At 29.4% G+C, this 18,808-nt stretch overlaps 1 protein-coding gene across 1 annotated transcript; it reads right to left on the bottom strand.

The window, feature by feature from the left end:
* Positions 1 to 4,352: 4,352 nt before the first annotated feature.
* LOC107490536 (methylecgonone reductase-like) lies at positions 4,353 to 9,802 on the bottom strand. Its single transcript, XM_016111307.3, has 4 exons — positions 9,534 to 9,802; positions 8,765 to 9,008; positions 4,797 to 4,976; positions 4,353 to 4,718 (listed from the first exon to the last, which is right to left on the bottom strand). Exons 1-4 carry the CDS (start codon positions 9,800 to 9,802, stop codon positions 4,503 to 4,505), a joined length of 909 nt encoding a protein of 302 aa, XP_015966793.1. The 3' UTR covers positions 4,353 to 4,502.
* Positions 9,803 to 18,808: the final 9,006 nt, after the last annotated feature.

The raw sequence follows: 18,808 nt of genomic DNA, 5'->3' as shown, positions 1-18,808 counted from the left end.
GGAAGGATTTACAAAACCATGTAATTTACATAAATAAGTGTGAGAATAGTTGACAAAATCCACTCAATTCAATACAAAATATACCATAAAATAGTGGTTTATCAGGATACACGACAGAAAGATCATATCTGGGTTAACTACAGGATGTGTCGGGTATGACAATGTAACCGACACGTAAGCTCATGGCTAGTAGGACAGGCATACATCATATGCATTTATTTGAATTGTTTGGATGTGCATTTTACTATTGTGTTGTGCTTATGTGTTTTATCGGATTACATGCTATGTGTTATGTGCTTTCTATGTGCTTGTTTGTGTGTTTGATTGTGTTTACTAGTGCACGGAGGTGATGGAGGTTGAGGTAGATTGACTTCAGGATTGCCCTTAGATTCTAATTTATGTGTTCAATGTATAGAAGAGAGAGATGATAGTCTGTTGGTTAGAAAATCCTTAAGTGTCTTTGGCCCTCACAGAAAAGATTTTAAAGACTCAATTTACTTTTTCGAATCACACTTGACTAAAAAATATTTGTATATGAAATTATATATAAGTAAGTGGAAATGATTTGAAAATAAAGAAAATAAAAACCGTGAGCTTTTATAAAGAGATAAACTTTTTTGAGATGTGCGATGACCAATTATTTCTAATTTTCTATTACATTTGTGACATTCCATCTTCCTACTGAGGATCGTGTGGTTTGGTTCTCACCCTCTTATATCCCATATTTGGAAATAGATGACAAAGCCTTCAAAAGTTTACGGAGTATTGAGCGTGCTTTCTTTGTTTTTTTAGATATTTCTTCGTCTTTATTATTGTCATAAATTTTTGTATAGAGGAATAGAAAATTGTAATTATATAATATATGTATGTATAATACTTGTATGATGCGGTCTATGGTAACTATGGTTGTTTGGTGGCTACAATGGCTAATTTCCTGAACCAATCTGTGACTGACATGTGGACAATGAAACTTCGTTGACTTTTGTTTTGAGATTTTTAATAGCGGTAAATTAGTTAAAACAAGATAAATATAGCTTTATTTGATTGATAGGATCCAACTCAACCCGTTGGCCCGACCCAAAACAATATATGCAACCCCATATGCCGACCCGGTTCTTCTTCTTCCATGGAATGATTCCTACGCACTGCTCCATGGTTGGTGAAATTCCCTGAGGTTGTGACCGGAACTCCGTCACATTTTAGTTTCATAACCTCCGCCATACCTTTCAAAGGTCGCCACTACTGCGATAGGAATTTTCTAACCACTTCCGCGGTGATCGCCTCTACACCTCTTTGTTGATTCCATCCGCCGCTGCTTGGAGCATGATCCTTGGGGTTCCCCGTCTAGCTTCCATCTCCTCTAACCGCCATATTTTTTTGCTGTCATAGATTCCAAGTCTCTGTTTCTTGTTTGGTGTGGCTTGGATGAGGTTATTTGTTGAACTTCGCCACTATCTCTTGCTGTTACCCCTTTTCTCTGGTTGAACATCATCATTGCTGCCCTATAGATCTACTTTTTCCGTAATACCCTCCTCAACTCCTCACCACTCCGATCCGTTGGTTCTTTTTCCTCGCTCTTTGGGGGCCACTCTTCAACCCCGATTCCAAAGACATTTTTACCCCCTCATACATAATCTATTTCCAATGTCATCCATGAAATAATTAAAAATGAGTTTATCGTATTTAATATCTAAACTCAATTTAGCGCTCCATACAAAACATTTCATTTGTCAATATATCATTGGCCAGTTAATTCATAGCCACCTGTAGCCACAAAAAACACGGCCACCGGAGATACCACCTACTTGTATAAGCTACTCTTTCTATAAATAAAGAATACTATGACGATGTGGATGTATTTATATTCGTATGATGTATAACAAAAAATGCCTTTTATTTTAAGTTTTAAAACTTAAAATAAAAGGCATTTTACTAAAAAGACTCCTACTTATTATACTTATATATAGTAAATTAAGTCATGTAATATCTTCGTTATTAGAATGGTGCAGGCGAAAGCGTAATATTTTAATAATGAAAGTATTACAAGAATCAATTCTTATAATATCACGAATATATTATTTTATATTGAGAATTTGTTCTTTCACCATAAAATTAAATTTTGGTGATTTTAACTTCTAGAGAATCAATTCTTAGCCTATGAAAACCAATTCTTGGGCTCTGTTTTGCCTCAAATCATCAAGTTTGGAACTTTTCTTATTTCTTCACCTAAAATTCTCCATTTTAGTGTATGTCTTGCAAACTGATTTTCCTAATTTTAACTTCAAAAATAATACTTTAATTTGTCCAATTTCTGATTTTATGCTTGTCTTCAAAATTTACATTCTTGATCTTTAAAGTCATTAAGCTTTTGAAGAGTGATCATTGTGTGGTTTGTGAGAAAATTCCAGCAAAACAAATAAGAGAGATAATAGGCCAAAAACTTAATGGACTAAATTGTTAAGTGTACTAAATCGCTCCAAGTAATACCACGATAAGTGAAAGGATTAAAGGATTGAACAAACAACTTTTAATCAAACCTTTAATTAGATCAACGAACTTTTGTAGTAGATGAGATCTTGAAATAATAACGTAATATGTAGTGTAAATGAATGCTTATGAATGATTAGAGAAGTAAACAAGGAATAGAGATGTTAAGGTTTTGGAAATATTTAATTTTTAGAAAAGGGAATGTTCATGCATGTTTATTTACTTTGATTCATGCAAGATAATTTTACGATAAATCATATATAATCAAACCCCAATTTTCTGGCATTTAATTTCTCTTTATCTTATTTAATCATCAATTATTTGGTCAAGTAATTAAGAAAAAGAGGTTAAGCACAATTCTAATTTAAAGTCGCACAATCTTTCAAAAGCTATTCCTAATCAGTTTGAAAAATTATGATCTATGAGTATGAGTTTAAGCTAATTCTAATATTAAATTTTTCAAAATAATAAAGGAGTCTAAGACAGAGGTAGAATATTTTTCAATACTTCTAATTATTAAGAATAAGAACGAAACTCAATTCTTGAAAAAGTATCAATGCATTAATCACAGTAAAATAAACAATCAAATTACCAATTCATAAAATTAAACAGAGCTCCTAATCCTAATACAAAGGAGTTAGTGATTCATGATAAAAAAGAAGATAAACTATACTAATGAGTGTGAGATGCTGGATGATCCTCAGTAAATCATCGCTCGCTTATTTATATTCTAATCATAACCTAATTTTTTAACTTAAACTAATCCTAATTTTATCTTATCGAAGAATAAGATAACTAAACAAAAGTTCAAATTTAAATTAGAGCACTTTTATCTTTTTAAAAGTAGAAGAACTTAACAATAACTAATCACTTTCAAATTCAAATATTAAGCATTTGGAGTCTGTGGACTGAATCTCAGTATTCTGGAAGAGATTTTAGACACTAGACGTTGAACTTGGGCTATGGGCGCCGAACTTGGGCCATAGGTGCTAGACTTTGGAGTGTTGGCGACCTGGGGTATTGGCACTAGACACCAATCCATTTTGAACTTTGGGTGTCGAGAACTAATCTAATTTTTTTTTGAATGCATTAACTGCCAAGGTTTGACGTTTGAATTTGGACCGATGGGAGTAAAAAATTATTTGAAGTTGGACTTCCAATCTTGGTGCCAAATGCTAGGTTTCTTTTTTTTTTTTGTTAGCGCTGGGCTCCATTTTCTATTCATCTTCACTAGCGTCGGGCTCCCAATCTTAGGGTTAGGCACCAACTTCTCTTCTTCTTTTGCAGGCGTTGAGTTTTCATCTTGAAGTCAGGTACCAGCTTCTTGCATTCGAATACCAGATTATGGGCATTGACCGTCCACACTTGTTGCCTCCTGCGTGTTTTTTTTTTATTGCTTCTCTTCACCTAACTTTTTTAAAAGAATAATCTTAAATACACAATAATTTTAAAGCAATTCTAAATATATAAATTAGTTATAAAATAATTCTAAGAATCATAATTCATTTGTGAATGTGTATTTATTGAAAAAAAATAATTTCAAGTACTAATTAATTCCTTTTACTCAAAATAAGAGTCATATTTTCATTCTGTGATAATCATTATTTATATAAAATATCAGTCATTATTAGATATAAATACATACAAAAAATGAGTGATAAAATCATTCTTCTTCATTTGAGCAACATCCAACTATCTCTCTCTTTCTCTCTCTCTTCCTCTCTCTCATATTTAGGTGATTATGATATTTCAAAAGATATTTAAAAAAAATATTACCAAAATTTGAAAAAAAAATGTCACCATAACTACCATAAATATAAGTATATTAATATATATATTAAAAATTTAAAAAAATAATTGGAACCCTGTGAAATTCAAACCATGTACATGACTTGAAGGATAGCAAACTAAACAACCAAAAATCAAATACTACTATTATTATCGTTTTATTCTAATAATTAAATACTTCATTTGAACAGATTATATTTAGTACTTAAACTTTTATTTTATCCTTTTCAATCCCAAAGTTGGTCCAAGGTTTTGTAAGGTCCATGTTGAGCCACAAAACGTTCCCCTCCGAAACCCCTAAACTGTGGTATCTCCTTTATCTTCTCCAAATGAGTGTCACTCAGCTTCCAATCAAAAATTCGAAGATTTTGCTTCATTCTGTCTTTGTTGAAGCTCTTGACTATTGGAATAGCACCTTGTTCTATTATCCATCTCAATGCAACCTGCAATTGTGCAAAGAATGTTGCAATAAGAAGAGTAAAAATATATATGGTAGTGGGAATTGGGAAATTGTGACTAACTTGTGGGAGAGTGTTGAGTGTGTTGGTGGCAATGTCCTTAAGTATTGGACTGCCCATGACAGCAAGTGAACCCCAGACAGCACCATTAGCTCCCAAAGGAGACCATGCAGCCACATGTATTCCTTTTTCCTTACAGAACTCCCTTAGTTTATCCTGTCGCCATGCTACATTCATTTCCACCTGTAACCATCAATGCATTCTCAATGTTAGACAAATAATAGAGAGACATTCATGGAGGGAGAACAAAGGAGACAGAAGAAAACTATTATTTATACCATCATTCCAAAAATCAAACGGGTTCAATTGGGAATGGATCCCGCTACTCCGCTAGGAAGACAATGGACTATTTATACAATATGTATAATGGCCTATTGAGTTACAAAATGAACATCTCTTCCCAGAAGATTAAACTGATTTTGGGATTCACCAAAAATCGAATTCTTGACCTTTCGAATCTAGCGTGAAAAAAAGTAACACTAATGGTTATATTTCTAATACTCCATAAACTTTTATTGTTTATATTGTACAAGTATTTCATTAGCTCCTCATTTTTTCCCAATGAAAATTGATCTTTTAGCGTGTTCAATTGATATAAAAAACTACCTAATAAAAAATCAGTAAAAAATCGATCCAATTAGTGAATAATCGATACACCGTATGAACCTGTCGTATTTTTTGAAGCTCTTTTGCTACTGTGTTAATTTTCTTAAAATGATGCCGTTTTAAATTAAAAAATAGTTTCTCTCTTTCTTTTAATAACCCAATAATTCTAAATTTGTTATTATTAAGAAAAAATCAGCTGCATGCTAATATTATGTGTTTATTATTTATGCGTATTTTAATCTTTTTTAGTTATAAACTTTAATATTTAAATTTGTTTGTGAATTTTTAATGATAAATCACAAACAAATATGTAAAATTGTGAAATTTTAAAGTTTTTTAATTTAAAAATTATTGAATTTAAATATTTAAAATTATACATTAAATTTTAAATAATTTTATTTTATATTTAATTAAATCGATTTAATTACAGTTCAACTTTAGTTAAACTATTAAATTATTGAATCAATTATTCTACTGATTTATTAGTCGGTTTGGTTCTTGTAATCTTAATAATACACTAAAATTAATTACAAAAAATAATTATTATATATTTTTATATAAATACATATATTATTTAATTTATTTTTAATTTATATTTTTATTTTAACACGTATTTTATATTAGTAGTTAATTTTAGTGTATACCTAGTATAAATGTATAGAAGTACAGAGAAAAAAAATATATTTGTTTTTTTTTTCTAAAATGAAAGCATACTTTTGTATGCTATGTATAATTATAATATGTACGTGAGTGTAAATCTGGAGTACAGCGTAAAATTAAAAATTATATATATTTAGATGACAATAAAAATAATCAAAATAGTTTAATATTTTATTTTTTATTTATTAATTATTGCTGAAATAAATAAATAATTTTAAACGTAACAAATATATAATTATAGATGTTAAGGTAATATTGAATTTTTGTCTGTTAGTATTACTCAATTAGAAGTTTAAAAATAATTAAGGATAAATAAATAAATTGTTGTTTTGTATGTTGTGTCTTATTATGTCAAATAAATAAATAAATAAAACCCATTGTTTAGCAAACAAATGGCAAATATGTGTTATTGTGTTTATGTATTTCTGAACATAGACACCAACCAAATACATCCTTTTGCAAGGAGATATAATTTGCAAGAGGATTTAAAACACTTAATAGTAAAATAATGTGTTTAGATAATCAATAGAAAATAATTTAAAATTTTAACAAGAAATTTTAACTATTCAAAATATTGGATTTCAATTTCCACCAATGGAAAGGAAATTTCTATCCCTCTTTCTTGCCTAAACTAACAAAGAGAGGAGTCAACCACATTAAATGAGGAAAATATATTTTTTTTAAAAAATAATATTAATGACATAAATTTATTATTTTATTTCTTTGAAATTGATTATTTGGTGAATGCATGAAGGTGATGTAATTACCTCATAAAAAAAAAGAGAATTATATAAATACATGTAATATATTGACTTCATCCAAACATTTGAAATTTAAAAATATTTTTTATCCAAACACAACCAACACAGTTTGTTTGGATGAGATATTTTTAGGATAGAAGAACGTATGTTTTTAAAGCATATAAAAATTCTTAGAAATAAAATATTGTGTTTGGATACTTAATGGAAATTATTTAAATTTGAAAACTTTTAATAAATAATTTTAACGACAAAAACCAGGAGATTTTCATTTTTATTTTTATTTAGAGAATTTTAGTTTCCATTTTTTTCTCACATCAAAAGATATTTATATGCATTAATTACCTATCTAAACTAATGAATAGTAAATCATTTACATTAAATAATACAAATAAAAGCATAGGCACATTAAGAAAACATTTAAAGTGAATTGGTACCATTTCCTATACCCCTATGATGCATATGATTAAAAAATTAACTAAATTACTAAAATCTTTCAGATTGTCTATGGATTTTAGCGACAAACATTTTTCTTGTTCGTTATTAGCGACAATATAGTGAAATAGCAACAGAAAAATTGAACAACAAATTTTGTCTAAAATTTTAGCGACAGATAAAATGTTCTATCAAAAAATTCATCGCAATATCCTCACCCTATATAGTGAAAAATTGAGAGACATTTAGTTAGTGACGAATTTCATAAAAGAAATCTGTCACCATCATTTTTAAAAAATGGATTTCTAGACTTGGCTTAGCGACAAATTAGTACCGAATTTAAAACCTCATCACTAGCCCTTAGCGGCGCCACTTTTACTGTATAGTCGGATATTATTCGTTTGTCAGACCACTAAGAAACTTGTTTTATTTAACATTTATAATTCTAGAAACCATTTATGAATGATAAATAAAATAACTTATTATTAACAATGATATCTCTCACTAATTCGTGAAATAGAAATGTTCGGTAACAGAAAAAATTAATCAACAACAACTAGAATTTATGTTATTTAACATTTGTTAATTGTGCAACAATTAACAAATGCTAAATAATTGTTAAAATTGATTTTTGTGCTTTTGTTATCATATTTTATGACAATAAATTTACAAAAATATAAGGGAGTCATTTAAATAAAGACGCCTAAAACGTTTTTTTTAAAGATATTTTCAATAATTAAAATTTAACATATATAATTGATTAAATCATGTTATTTTTGTCAAAATTAGGCTAGATAATTTGATTTAACCGAAAAAATGGTGAATCAAATCTTAAACTGGTCTAAATTAATATTATTTTTTTATAAAAAATGGCTACAATACCTTTATTATAGAGAATGATCAAAATACTCTAATTATATATATATTAATTTTAAAAATTCTAAATCCTAATCCTACGATAAAAAATAAAGGACTAAAATTTAGGATTCTCAAAATTAATATATATAATAAAAGTATTTTAGTCATTTTCTATAATAGGGTATTGTAGTCATTTTCTTCAGAAAATAATATTAATTTGATCAATTCAAGATTTGATTTACTATTTTTCGGTCAAATCAATTTGTCTAGCCTAATTTTGACAAAAATAACACAATTTAATCAATTATATGTGTTAAATTTTAATTATTAAAAAACATCTTTATAAAAAGACGTTTTCAACGTCTTTATCTGAATGGCTCCCAAGATATAAACTTGTTACATTATTGATTTTACATTGGTTTGAATTTTTCATTATATTATACTTCAAAATAATATAAATTATGCCTCAAATTCAATTATTTTTTTATTATTTTTTCAAGATTCAAAAAATAAAAAATATTAAAAATAAAAACAAAAAATAAGATCGTAAAACAAATACACCTTTACAATTTCACATACAATTTTAATGACAAAAAGTGAACATCTACCAAACCACATAATTAGATTTTGTAGATTGTATTAAGAGAATTGTACCTGGTTAAGAGCAGGAGGAATAGTTGCATTTTCTAGAAGTTGTGAGAGCTTCTTCACACCAAAATTGCTGACACCAATTGACTTAGCTAAACCCAATTTGGAGCACAGTTCCATATCCTTCCATGTCCCTTTAATGTCCAAAGGAAGAATGTCCCCTTCCATGAACTTGGTCCCTGTCACCCCTTTTCTCAACCTCACTGGAAAATGGATTAGGTAAAGATCCACATACTCTAGGCCCAACCTCCTTAAGAGCATTAATCAATTTTCAACCCAAAATAAAAATTAAAAACTCATCAATTAGACAAAATCAAAACCTCTAAACATAATAAGGAAAAAAAAAAGAGCATATACTATAATTTTTATGGATGAACTTCGTCATTTTTATTCAATAAACTCATATATCAAAAACCCTCGTCATTTAGACAAAACAAATTAAAGAAAATAATAGAACAATTATACAATATCAAACCCAGCAAATATAACAATAATTTTCTTTTAAAGAGGCAAAGAAAATAACTTTTTTTATTTTACTATATATTTATTCGAAAGACAAAGCGTTTTTTCTATAGTTTGAACATTTTTAATTGGTCTCCAACCATTGAAATAATTAATCTAAGCATCCCTTGAGACAAATCGCAGTTTACATAAACCAGTTACTTAGATAATTTGGAATCGATTAAAAATTTTCGAATTGTGAATACGAACAAAAAAAGGAGAAATACTCAAACAACAACAATAAAATAAATAAATAAAAGGAGAGTAGAATTACTGTAGTGATTTGTTGAGTGCGGGTAGGACAAGGCCAGGATGAGCATCAGTACACCAGAGCTTGGAAGTGACAAAAATGTCAGTCCTACTCTTAAGAAGACCTTTCTGAATTGCAAGTGCTATGGCTTCGCCAAGAGGTCCCTCAGAGCCATAGTATGCTGCGGTATCAAAATGTCTGTAACCAGCTTCAATTGCAGCAATGAATGCAGGGATCAGTTCATGAGATGGTGGCAATGGAACAGTACCAGTCCCAAATCCTATCATGGGCATCTTCTAACATAATATTGATAATTTTATATATGTCATAATATTATTTTTTTTTAAATTTAAACTATTAGAAGGAGATAACATAAATGATTAGGATTAAGTACGATTTTAGTTCTTAAGGTATAGGTCGAAAAATTTTTTCATCCTCAACCTTTTTTTGCATACAAAATTGTATTTACTATAAAGACCAAAATTGTATGGAGGTGACGGCGAAAGCAGAGGCAGAGGTGAATCGTAGACAGCTTCTTCTTCTTCTTCTTTTCTTCCTCCTTTTTTCTTCCCTTTCTCCTTTCCAAGAGCAAAAACACTTTCTTTCTCTTTTTTTTTCTTTTTTTTATTTTATAATTTTATTTGTTATGAATAATTTGGTCCAAAATTTTAAGATTTAAATAAAAATAGCGATTTTAAAATTTAGTTTTAAACCTTAAGGACGATTTTGTATACAAAAAAGATTGAAAATGAAAAAATTTCTAACTTATACTTTAGAGACAAAGATCGTACTTAATCCAAATGATTATATCTCTGCACATTCTCTCAAACAATAACCTCTTTTGGACTTGCTTAAATTTTGTATATGCATTTTTTTATTTGTTTTATATTTTTTTTAGATTCACCAAGATAAATTCTACATTTTTTGGATATAGAACTCTAAGTGTAATACTTGGTAATAAAAAAATTAGACAAAGACAATTAAAATTTATTTATTTAATATTCATCAATTATTACAACAATTAATAAATATTAAATAAAATAAATTATATCTTTTTTTTCTAACATATCTATTGGAACTCTATGAAACCTGTTTAAAAAATTTTTGAACTGAAATAAGATGTTTAAAACATTAGGAACCAAATTAAAATTCGATTCAAATGTTGGAAACTAAAATAACAATTATATAATATAATATTTATAATTTCATATATATAATATTTATAATTACATATTTGTTATATCTAAAATTATATAATTATTTTAACAATAATGAATGAATACTAAATAAAATAATTTTAAATTATTGGAATCCATTTTTATTGTGCTCAAATATTATTGATGTTTTTTTTGAAACATGCATGCACAAAAGCCCTTGGTTAATGTATGTTCAAGATTGCGCCGTCAAAGGATTAATTAGGTGCATTGAATATATACTTTTTGACTACTTGTTTCGGTTTATTACTTTAATTGTTGCAATAAATTTTATCTTTACACGTCATTAATAATAAGATTGAATATATATAAAGAGTAATTATTTAAATTAGTCTCTAAGAATTTTTAAAGTAGATATTTTAGTCTTTACGAAAAATTAATATACAAATTAATTTCTAAAATTTTATTCCAACAGAAAAATCAGTCTCCAATTAATTTTTCGACAGAGTAATTACCCAGATCAGTCTCCAAAAATTTTAAAAACAGATATTTTAGTTTCTAAGAAAAATTAATATACAAATCAATTTTCAACGCTTTTCTCTATTAGACATAACAATCTTCCATCCAAAAATAAAATACTTATTATTATTAATTGTAATTATTATTATTATTATTATTATTATTATTGAGTAACTATATATATATATAAGAATCTAATGAATAAATTTATTATTATTTTTGTCTAAAAAATAAAAAAATTTATAGTACAATATTATTATGCAATTAATAATAGTAATAATAATTATTTTATTTTATTTTATTTTTGGACGGAGGACTGTTATGTCTAACGGAGAGAAATATTGGGGATTGATTTGTACATTAATTTTTTAGGGACTAAGATGTTTGTTTTTAAAATTTTTGGGGACTGATCTGGTAATTACTCTGTCAGAAAATAAACTGGAGACTGATTTATTTATCGAAGTAGATTAATCTATGTATTAATTTTTTTTAGACTAAAATATCTACTTTTAAAATTTTTAAAGACTGATTTAGATAATTATTCATATAATAATAATAATAATAATAATTTAATTTTAACATTTTTTGAATTTTAAAATTAATTAATTAATATTACATGTATAAATATTTTTATACTTAATNNNACTTAAATTCAATTAAGTTGGCAAAAGTCTAATAAAAATCAAAATATAAATACATCACAAGCTTCTTTTCTAAATTCCTTCGTATTAGTATAACACATAAATTTTTATTAGAAAGTATAAAACTTATTAATATAATACAAAATTTTTCGTATTTAACAGAAAAATTTTTATATTTCACATAAGTTCATTGATATAGCATAAAAAATTGTGCATGTATTAAATTTTTTTACATATAACACATAAATTTAATAATATAAAAAATATTTTTACATATAATACAAAAATTTTACTATACAGCTTCTAAATTATTTTTATTGCAAATGTTATAGATTATGTATTATACACCAAAATTTTTACGCTGCTTATTAACATTTATTTGTTATCGACCAAAATTTTTGTATTAAATATTTTTTTGAATTAAATTAAATTTAGTGTTGGATCCAATACAGTACGACGACGACCACAATGAAGATGAAGTGGATTTTTTATTTTTGGGTTTTTTAAAATAAATAATTTGTAGTGTATTTATTAATTTATATCACATTTATTTATTTCGTTTACATGATAAATAAGATCATTTTTAATATATCTCGTTTACACTATAAACGAAATATATGTATTTATAAATAATTAAATATAATTTTTAAAAGTAATAAAAAATATTAATAATTTAAATTGAATCAAACTCTTAAAAATAGAACGTTTTGAATAATAAGAAAGATAGACGATTTTAAATAATAGAGAAGATAAATTCTCCATTTTAAATAATAAAAAAGATGGACTATCCATTTAAAATAAGTATGTTAATACGTTTATTTCTCCTAACCATTGAAATAAATAAAAGCACATCAGTGCACCATTAAACTCCCCACTATTAACACTATTATCTTTTTTTAATTACCTATTATTAATACTATTGTTTCTTTCATTCACTTACTTCGATTAATTGACGGTTTTTTATATTAGGATTTATATAAAAATTTGAAATTTTGTTTGTTGCATGGGAGTACATGAAAATTTAGTTTGTTACATGGGTGTACATAAAAATTTAAAATAAAATTTAAATAACTTTATCCCAAAAAAAACTTCATGGGATGGATTGATCAGTTAGATGATTCCTGTTAATGAATAAGAGTTGATCCCTACCTTGCGGAACACACTTATATACCTGAATCATATTGTAACAAACTTTTGTACAACCAGTGTGAAAGATTTCATATTCTATAATTCACATATAATTTAAATTATATTTCAAATTTGTATATACTGCTATGTAACAAACGAAATTTAAAATATATATAACTTAAATTTAAAAACTAATACTCAAGAGAATACATTAAAAATTAAAAAAATTTGTTAGTTAAAAATTAGATCTCTGTTAAAAATTTAATAAACAAATTATATCTTAGTTAAAAAATTAAAATATTATTTGAATTTATTTAATATAAATCCTAATAAAAAATCGCCAGCGGATGAAAGTGAGTGAGTACTCTAAAAGCAATAGTATTAAACTATTAACAGGGATTTAGATTCTCTAAATTTTAAATTTTGATGATCTCTCATCATTTATTTTATAGGTGGGACTAAAAGAAAATATGAGAGAGAAACCATTCAAAGGTGAGAGATCATACTTTACTCTCTAAAGTGAAAAATTAAAATTTAGAGGATCCAAATTTTATTAATAGTGGGTAGTAGAAAAAAGGTAACCGTCACTACAATACAACCGGCATTTTGCGACGGTTAAACCAAACACTGAAAGATAGGCCGCGGATAAACGGTTAGCGGTGGTTTTAGCTAACCGCTGGAATAACCGCCGCGTAATAAATAAGGTTTTGCAGAATGATAGGGAATTGAAAATGGCGTTTGTTTTGTGGCGGTTGAGAACCGCCGCTAAATGTCAAAAACTAACTTTTTCGAGAACTTTATAGGAAAGCCATAAATCTTATGCAGCTGGCTGACCTTCAGAATCATGCTGTGCAAACACTGTGTCAGATGGAAATGATTTTCCCTCCATCCTTCTTCACCGTCATGGTTCACCTGATGGTGCATCTTGTTGATGAGGTAACTCTTGGTGGACCAGTACATTATCGGTGGATGTATCCAATAGAAAGGGTAGCTTGCTGATAAACCCCTTTAATATAATCAGTTGAATTAATTGTGTATTTACTGAGTATTATGTTGTATTTATATAAAAGGTATCTAGGATGTTTAAGGCAATATGTTCGTAAGAGGGCACAAGCAGAAGGCTCAATTGCAGAAGGCTATTTATCTGAGAAAATTCTAACTTTCTATTCTAGGTATTTGAAAAATATTGAGACTAGAATCAACCGACCAAGGCGAGTTGATGATCAACCTGTGGATGTTACACATAATTCAGGGAAAACTATGTTCCCGGCCTGTGAAAAGGCATTAGGGGATGTTTCGCATTTTGAACTCACTATAATGGAAAAACATCAAGCACATCGTCATGTGCTAGTCAACTGCAATGCCGTGGTTCTGTTTGTGAGTAAGTATACACATGTATTTATAAAACACCAATATAAGTCTTTTTCCCAGTGACTAGTTGGAATGATTTTCTTTTGCCTCATAAAGTACATTTAGGGAAAAGACAAAACGAAGCTTACAGGCTCAAACAAGGTTGTAATCTAAGATAGACAGTGTTGTGCATGCGGAATTTTTTCGGTGGTTCAAGCATGAAGTTTATAGAATATTCCTGACCAATGTGTTTTTAGCCTAGAATTAGTACTTTATGAAATCCAATTTTAATATAAAGCATGAATGTTATGTGGTTCTATGTTCCAATGGAAAGTACGCTTCATTCGAAAGAAATGAAGTTGCTTGAATGCAATCCCATGATTCAGGCAAGACGTTTTGGGGCATACAACGTTAACGGGTACAAGTTTAGAACTATCACAAAGGAAACAGGTTGAAAACCCAAAATAGTAGAGTATATGTATCATCTAATACAAGAAGTTATGCAAGCATGCGTGATAATAGAGTCGCTGTTGGCAGTGTTCCATATTACAGAAAAATTGTGGACATAATTGAATTGAATTATAATGGCCATTTCACAGTGATGTTGTTCAAAGGCATCAAACAAGACCATTTGGAGCTTACCAACGTTAATTTCTCTCGTCCGATACACACTGGTGTTCGAGAAGAAGATGAACCATACATATTGGTCTTAGAAGCTCAGCTTGTATACTATGTGGATGATGAAGTAGCTAAGGAATGGAGTGTTGTGATTCATGTGAAACCACGAGATTTGTATGACATGGGAGAAGAGAATTAAGAAGCTGAAATTGATTTTTCTCCACAGCCAGGGTTGAACATGTCAGCAGAAGGTAACATTGGAGATTTACAGTTGAGAAGGGAGAATGATATAGAAGACCTCACAGAAAATGCTTCAGAGAATATCGATGATGTTGCTTAATGCTTATATGAAGAATTTTAACGTAATTTAAAAAGGATCTTTGTGCGTGTCATGAAATAAGTTAAATAAACTCAACGGTGTACGTTGTTTTCTTTGGTTACAAAAAATTTAGTGTATCTTCGATTTGTAGTTAAGTATTTATTGTATTGTGAATTTTCGAGAGTAAAGCAGATTTTCCGTTTCTTTCAACGGGTTTTTTCATCAAAAGTTAGTTTACATTAAATCTTTAATGTTGTTTCAATTGTTGTTCTTAATGCTGTAGTTTTGATAATCATGATATCTAATATTCAATATCAATTCCAATAGTGTTACGTTTTTTAAATATTAGCGAACATAACTGAGGACTTTTCATTATTCTCTGCAAGCACAATATTCACTACAGGGCTTCTGTTTAAAAAATTTGCCCAAACTACCAACAACAAAAATGGTAATTGTCGATAATTTGCATTTAATTTTAAAATTTTCTTAGCATATTGTCGTCCGTTTTTTTCTAAGTCAATATCTTATGACTTGGGAGTTCTCAGTTTCTTTTGGGTATACTTATTTTGTTGTATGCATGTTGATATTTTCAGTATTACCTGAATTTTCTGGAAAAATATTCCCTGACAATCTAGATGGGGGAAGAGTGTGATTTAAAAGACAATTTAGATGATATCTCCTCTGTTCGAATTGACAGATCCATGCAGTTTGATCTCAATAAGGTTCCGGAAGAAAATAATGAAACTTTAAAAGACCAACAAAGAAGAGATGATATACATGTTAAGAAAAGGTTCTTTAATCTGAACAAAAAGCCATGGAATGGAGATCAAATATCAAATCTTGTAAAATGTGAAGCCCATAGATTCTTGAGAGAGTATTTTTTGCCATGTCAATACGATGTTGAAGAGAAATTTTGATCTTTTATTATAAGAGTTATGTTGATTCCTTAATTTAATGATTTGGGTCGCAGTTGTACATGTTTATCTACTTTTAGAGTTTCTTGATTTAGGTTTAGTAAGACATAATATAACTTGAAGAATAAATAACCATTTGTACCCATGACAGATAAAAACGCTGACATTTGTGCCCATGATAGCTTGAAACTAAAGTTATACCCATGATAGATGCCCTCCGTGTGACAAAAGTGCCCTGACTTGGATCTGAGCTTGGTTCGTGGAAATTCGATCCTAGGTGGCACTCCCTCCCTTATCTTCAACCCCTCTCCCTCTCTCTCTCTCTCTCTCTCTCTCTCTCTCTCTCTCTCTCTCTTTCTCTCTCTTACTCACACACACACACACTCTCTCTCTCTCACTTCGACTTCCCCTTCTCCACCATTTATGCCTCCGCACTCTTCACTCTCCAAACCCCACTCTGACCAATTTCTATACTTTTCTAGTTCTTATAATTCTTCGGAGTAAAAAACTCAAGACAAAGAATTCAAAGAGACTTGCTTTTATCCAAAAATGGAAGTCTTGATTCTTGAAAAATCAACTAGTTCTACTAAAGCAATCTGTGATTGAAACAAAAATAAGAACCATATTCACTATTCAATATTTCACACAACTATTCTCATCAGAGAACTCATAAATGAGAGAATCCAAATCCAAAAACGAAAAACAGAATCTTTGCAATAAAGGGTATCAATATATAGTATTAGTTCACAGATAAAGCATGAGTTCTCTCATTCATTCTAGCATCAACGGCGTCAACCTCTCCTCCTCCGACGCTGATGCCGTCAACCAGAGCCTCATCGAGAAGACCAACCGCATTCTCACTGAGATCTGCTCCGACTCCGACCCTGACGACAATGACACCCCTTTCAGTCCCAACGCCACCGCCGCCTTCTCCCTAGGCCCCAAGATCTCTGATTGGGATCAACAACGCCAACAATGAGTCCAGTAAAATCCTGAATACCCTAATTTCATCAGAGGTAAAGCTCGAATCTTGCGCCTCACTGGTTTGTGGGAGGGAAAGATTTGTGGCTTGGCACTGAGTGTAGACGTAAGGATGGATTTTGTTGCAGATTTGTGGAGGAAAGAGCCGTTGGAGTGCGGAAGAGGAAGGGGAGGTGGAAAAGGTGAAGATGAAGGAAGAGTGGTTGGAAAGCATGAGAGTGAGGAGGATATCCTTGATGGAGTCAGAGGTGGTGGGGAGGGAGAAGAGGATGGCTTCGTCGACGTGAAGGGCGGAGTGGATGGTGAGGAAGCGAGTGTTGAGGAAGAATTGGCCATAGTGGGATTTGGAGAGTGAAGAGTGCGAAGCGTGAATGGAGTGGAGAAGGGGAAGTCGAAGTGAGAGAGAGAGAGAGAGAGAGAGTGTGTGTGTGTGTGTGTGAGTGAGAGAGGGAGAGGGGTTGAAGATAAGGGAGGGAGTGCCACTTAGGATCGAATTCCCACGAACCAAGCTCAGATCCAAGTCAGGGCACTTTTGTCACGCGGAGGGCATCTATCATGGGTATAACTTTAGTTTCAGGCTATCATGGGTACAAATGTCAGCGTTTTTATCTCTCATAGGTACAAATGGTCATTTATTCATAACTTGAAAGAGGAGTAACTTTGATTTATGCTCATTAGAACTTTATTTTAACTTTATAAAATTCAGAGTATGACTTTATTTTCTTTTTTTTTCATTTATGTTTTAATGCAAATTTAAATGCCAATAAAGTAAACAAGGAAACTTTATTGATAAATTTGTTTACATGAGTTAACTTATATAGTTTATTTAATTTGTAGATTTTTTTACGTAAAACGAAACTAGAAAAAGTGTTACGAATTTAAGTAACAATGATTTAAACATATGTAGTTTAAAATAGTAGTGTTTACTTAACTAGATTATTCCCAGATGATTATTACTAAAGAAAATATTATAATATGTGGTAATACGTATTTTGCGGCGGTTGGAAGAAAACCACCGCAAAATGTTAAATGTTAACTCACCCGATGGTACATATAGCGGCAGTTCTAGAAAAACCGCCGCTAAATGCAAGGCTATTGCAGCCCCAACCCCTAATCGCCGCTATATGCGCCGCAGATTGTCATTTAAAATCGCAGAAAAATTTCCGCCGCTATCTACAGGAATTATTGTCGTGCGTGTTAATAGTAGGCCGTTTAAAACGGATTAACGTGCTTATTTTAAATGAACAGTTCATCTTGCCTATTATTTAAAATGGATGGTTTATATTTTCTATTATTTAAAATTATCCATCTTCTTAATCATTTGAAAAGTTTTATTTTTAAGAGTTTGGTCCAATTTAAATTATTAATAGTTTTTATTATTTTCAAAAATTATATTTAATTATTTATAAATACTTATATCTCGTTTATACTGTAAACGGAATATATAAAATTTAAAAATATTTGTATATCTCATTTATAGTGTAAATATGATAAATAAATACAATATAAATTGATAAATATGCTACAAATTATTTATTTTAAAAAAAATCCTGATTTTTTTTGTGGTTACGTTTTCCGTTCTGCTATGGACCCAGTTTTGCAAGAGGTAGCAGTTCTCGCGGGAGGATTAACGAATCCAAAAGTTTTTTACAATAAAGCAAGTATTATATATGTA

The sequence above is a fragment of the Arachis duranensis genome, chromosome 5 (genome assembly GCF_000817695.3).
Source record: "Arachis duranensis cultivar V14167 chromosome 5, aradu.V14167.gnm2.J7QH, whole genome shotgun sequence".
In the NCBI taxonomy this organism is placed as follows: domain Eukaryota; kingdom Viridiplantae; phylum Streptophyta; class Magnoliopsida; order Fabales; family Fabaceae; genus Arachis; species Arachis duranensis.
This window is presented reverse-complemented; position numbering and strand designations above follow the sequence as displayed.